The sequence below is a fragment of the Eurytemora carolleeae genome, unplaced genomic scaffold, assembly GCF_000591075.1.
Source record: "Eurytemora carolleeae unplaced genomic scaffold, Eaff_2.0 scaffold499, whole genome shotgun sequence".
In the NCBI taxonomy this organism is placed as follows: domain Eukaryota; kingdom Metazoa; phylum Arthropoda; class Copepoda; order Calanoida; family Temoridae; genus Eurytemora; species Eurytemora carolleeae.
In genome coordinates, this window is record NW_019396389.1 from 105,489 (window position 1) to 110,019 (window position 4,531).

The following is a 4,531-nucleotide window of genomic DNA, read 5'->3' on the forward strand; positions in this document are numbered from 1 at the left end:
TTGTATTGAATAGTTTAAAACTACTAGTTGCACAGAGACAGCAGCGTTGAGCAGAATGGATACGAAGCAGGTTCCTATTAGAACAAGAGGATTCTTCTTTCATGATCCGTTCTTTCAGATTAACTGGGAGAAGTTTGAGAGCTTGAAGACGAGTTTGCTCCGGGTTTCTGGAGATGTATGGAACAGGTTCAGACAATATTGCAGCTTTATCCCGTTCTTCCCAACAAACCATATAACGTAACTTACGGAACTACGTTATCTGTTACGTTTCTGTAACGGTTTTGTAACGTTACATGAAACGTAACGTTACATAACATTTTAGAACCATATTTGAAACGTTTCTGAATACCAATCCAAATTGTACGTTAATGAACAATTGTATTTGTCAATTATAAATTTCTTATGTAATTCATATATGTTAATTAATTCATGCGTCAAAATGTGTAAATTCTAATCTTTTTTAAAAGTTTTTAAACTTCGTTTCTGAATCGTAAAGTTACGTAATGGATTTTAAAAAAAGAAATTTGAATAAACCGTTCCCCCGGAGATATATGCTTCCTGATCTACCTGGAGTACAGGACGAACACTCCCTCTACGGATACTCTGATGACGAGCTGGTGAGGTGGAAGGAGGATGAGGACGGACTAGAGATTACTCTAGATACACATCTATATACACCTGGAGATATCAAGGTGGCAGCTGATGATGGAAGGATTATAGTTCATATGAAACATGAAACAAGATCACCAGATCTCAAGATGAGTGTTCTCAAGGAGTTCAAGAGAACCTATCTTCTCCTGGAAGGGTTGAGGAAGGATGATGTGTTCTCCGATCTATCTGCTGACGGAGTATTGGTTATCTCCGCTCTTAAACCTGGCTCAAGGCTCAGGGTTGGGAAGAGTTTTAACTCCGGGCTACTTCAAGAACCGAAACACAAGAAGTTTAAGTATTCTCCGAATCCTATAACAGATGACATGGGTTTAGGAAATCTGATGAGCACTGGCATGCTTTAAAGATAAAATGAGTGGCGTAGAAAAATAAAATAATAATTGCATCTGAAACCCATCTTAAAGCATTTTTCCTTTCATATTCAAACAACATTTCTTTGTTAATGTAATCTTGATTGAAAAAGTGTGAAGATAGTTTTCAATCTAAAGAAAAAAGAAAAAAAATGGTAAGTTGATCTCTACAGTAAAGATTGAACACAATCTCAAGGAAGAATGAAATAAAGTTGCATTTTATCAGTTCCATTAAACTAAAAGATTATTTGCTGAACCTTAGCTTTATCAATACTTTCTAGAGAAGAAGTTTAATCAGTGAAATGGACACTGAAAACACTGGAAAAGATATTTATTGTGAACACATCCCACACCCCCCTCTACGTACATCAAGCCCAGGGGGGATGGGCTGCTTTTTCATTCATCCTGAAAAGTTGGAAGGGAAAAAATTAAAGATATTGCAGAAAAGGAGTAGAGTTTTTGCCACAAACTCTGATTTTCTAATCTCTATAGCTTTGTAACCCAATGTCGTAGACCTTAGATAATTCAAACTATTAATACTTACAGATAAAATAATCTAAGTTTGAAATATCAAAGGTTTGCACCATCAGGTGCAAAGACATTGGGATCAGAAGGTTTGAGTTTGTGGCAAAAACTCAATTCCTTTCGTTCAGATTTTTTAAAAAGTAAGTTTTTGTAATCTGTGTGTATAAATAAACTAAAAAAATATTAGAATCAATAAATGTAGAACTGTGTAACTTAGACTTATTGATTTAATTATTCCTAATATTCTATATTTTGTTCATTATCATGAATCAGGATTAATTACTCTTGACTTGTATATTTTGCAGAATTTTAGAGAAGAAAAGAAAAAATTCTATTTAAAAATGTAATAAGTAGCAAATGTTTAACAGGGTTCATTAGAGGAAATATTTTTAAAATTTTTTTAAAGGTTTCAAGAAAAAAGTTTCAAAATGACTTTTGTCGTTTTTTCAAGTGACCCTCCATCTAAAAGAGAGGCTTGTCAAATTCACAACTCTTCTCTTTAAACTGAAACCTGATCAAAATTATGGAAGACAATGCCGTTTTTCTATATTGAAAAGTGTAGCAAGGAATGTGCAAGCCAGTTTTGGAGAGAAACCACAAAGGAATTGAGTCTTTGCCACAAACACTGCTTTTCTAATTCTTATATCTTTGCAACCCAATGTCGCAGACCTTGGATATTTCAAACTTTTGAATTCTGTGAGATAAAAAAATAGAAGTTTGAAATATCAAAAGTCTACGCCATAAGGTTGCTAAAATATATGGTGTATAAAACTGATAATACTTGATCAGACAAATCTTTTAAGGGTACCGTTGTGAATCGGGAATTCTATCATTCTATCCGTCTATAGTTCCGGTCTTGATGGGATGATAGTAAGAAGGAAAAAAAATCTAAATCGATCCTTTGGTTGAGAATCCGGGACTTGTATATTCGAGGTTCAAGGGTTTAGCTTATTATAATAGAGAATATTAAATATAAACCCCATCAAATATGAAAATGTAAATGGTGTAAAGAGTGAAGTATTGATTTTCTCCAGTAAACCCGACTCTAGGCCTGAAATCAAAGGTTTAATGTATAAATCTAGGGAAAGCGTTGTCTGTGTATCCAGGTGTCCCAGGCAACACGGAGTAGTCCTGCAACCAGAATAAGCTCAGTGTTTCTAACCAACTACCCAGCACACAAACCATGCAGCTTATACAGGACAGGATAACTTAACTATAATAAAAATGGAGTTTAAATTGACAAAAGGCATGACTGCCTTGGCTTTATGTGTGCTGAATCTAATTCTGTTTCCTGACAATGTTCAGGGAATGGATATTGATGGAAACTGGAGTCCTTGGTCAAGTGTCAAGGGGTTCTGTGTAAACCCTGATAACCCCCTGGCTTTGGTTAGTTGCGGTGGTGGAGTAATGAAGAGATATAGATCTTGTACTAATCCCTCTCCTCAAGGAGCAGGAGCAGTGTGTGCTGGAAGCAATACTGACTCAACGCCATGCAATACTAATCCTTGTCCGCTCCCAGTGGAATTCATGTGGTCGGAGTGGTCAGAGTGTTCTGCAAGATGTGGACGAGGTCAGCAGAGAAGGTATAAAATGTGTGGAGGCATACGGAAGAGATTACCTGAAATGACCGCAGGACATGGGGATAATGCAATACGTCCAACAGAAGCTCCTGTTCTGATTCCTGGAGCAACAGCACCACCAGCAGGAGCAGCAGCACCGGCAGCAGCATCTTCTCTACCAGGTGGTAAAACGTGGATAGATTTATGGGAGCTTGAGCTGAGTAGCCCCTGTATTGATCAACCACCTCTAGAAATGAAAGATAATGAGAATCAAACCGTGCGCGACTGCAACACATGGAAGTACTATGGGCCCGAACAACCTGATCTCTGGAACCACACTAATTGCCCGGATCCTTGTAGTATTTACAAGTGTCCCAAGTTTAGTAAGTGTGACACCAAACTTAGTACTACTGAAGATCCAGTGCTAAGATGTACATGTCAAATGGGGACTGTTATGAAGTCTGACAACAGTTCTTGTATTGTACCACCTCCTACAACACCGACACCAAGGCCTATACCAACCCTGCCTGCTGCAACTAAAGCAGTAACAGGAGCCGTTTCCAGAACAGCCTCTACTCTTATAATTATATTCTTGACAATAACAATTGTACTTTTCTTAATCTTTAGAATATTTGACCCGCACAGAATAATTCAGATGTGTGAAGAAATATCTTTACTTGCAGCACATATATGCCTGTTTCCAACAGCTTATGCTAAACCTGTACCCGTAGAGTGTAGGGTCCTATCTATCCTTGTTCATTACTTTTTCACAGTTTGCTTCACCTTCATGCTCCTGGAGGCCACACATATGTATGCAATGGTAGCCAGTGTGGTTAAACAGAAAGGTCTGCTGTCCACAAAACAAAACCTGGTTGTTGGTTGGGGGGTGCCAGCATTTATTGTTCTTTTTAACATGTGCTTTGAATATGAGAACTATGGGGCAGTTTACCACTGTTGGTTAACCATGGATACCGGATTACTATACGGACAGTTTGTTCCGATAGTAGTGATGGTAGTGTCTACCTTTACACTGATAGAAGCTGCTGGAGCATCTGAAGAGTATCCTCCTCTAAAGGATTGTGACGAGGTAGACCGAACTACAGCTAAAATCAGTCAGAGGACCCTTCTCATCATTCTACCATTAGTATTCGCATCCTTTGTTACAGGAGCTCTTTCAGAATACGAACAACAAGTTCCGCTTTACGGAACATTTACTATCCTAAATGGTGTTGTGGGAGGAACAATGTTCTTTTTCCATGTGACCAGTCATCCCAAGACAAGAGCATTGGTCACCAAGGTTACAAGCAGTCTTTGTAAGAAAAAGAAGTAATCATTGGAAAAAACACAAGATAATTACTATTTTTAAACTATACTGGATTAAATATATTTCTTTTTTGATTGTGAAAAAATGACTGTAATTACATAATA

General features: G+C 37.5%; 2 protein-coding genes across 2 annotated transcripts; both read left to right on the forward strand.

Annotated features, from left to right (window-relative positions):
• The first annotated feature begins 30 nt into the window (after window positions 1-30).
• LOC111702267 (alpha-crystallin A chain) lies at window positions 31-1,513 on the forward strand. Its single transcript, XM_023473903.1, has 2 exons — window positions 31-240; window positions 497-1,513. Exons 1-2 carry the CDS (start codon window positions 56-58, stop codon window positions 1,011-1,013), a joined length of 702 nt encoding a protein of 233 aa, XP_023329671.1. The 5' UTR covers window positions 31-55; the 3' UTR covers window positions 1,014-1,513.
• Window positions 1,514-2,675: 1,162 nt separating this feature from the next.
• Window positions 2,676-4,531, forward strand: LOC111702282 (adhesion G protein-coupled receptor L2). Its single transcript, XM_023473924.1, has one exon. It carries the CDS (start codon window positions 2,769-2,771, stop codon window positions 4,431-4,433), a length of 1,665 nt encoding a protein of 554 aa, XP_023329692.1. The 5' UTR covers window positions 2,676-2,768; the 3' UTR covers window positions 4,434-4,531.

Coding starts and splice junctions, on each gene's coding strand:
- LOC111702267 (XM_023473903.1), top strand. CDS start 56: ATGGATACGAAGCAGGTTCCTATTAGAACAAGAGGATTCTTCTTTCAT. Junction 241..496: donor CCAACAAACCATATAACGTA/ACTTACGGAACT, acceptor TGAATCGTAAAG/TTACGTAATGGATTTTAAAA.
- LOC111702282 (XM_023473924.1), top strand. CDS start 2,769: ATGGAGTTTAAATTGACAAAAGGCATGACTGCCTTGGCTTTATGTGTG.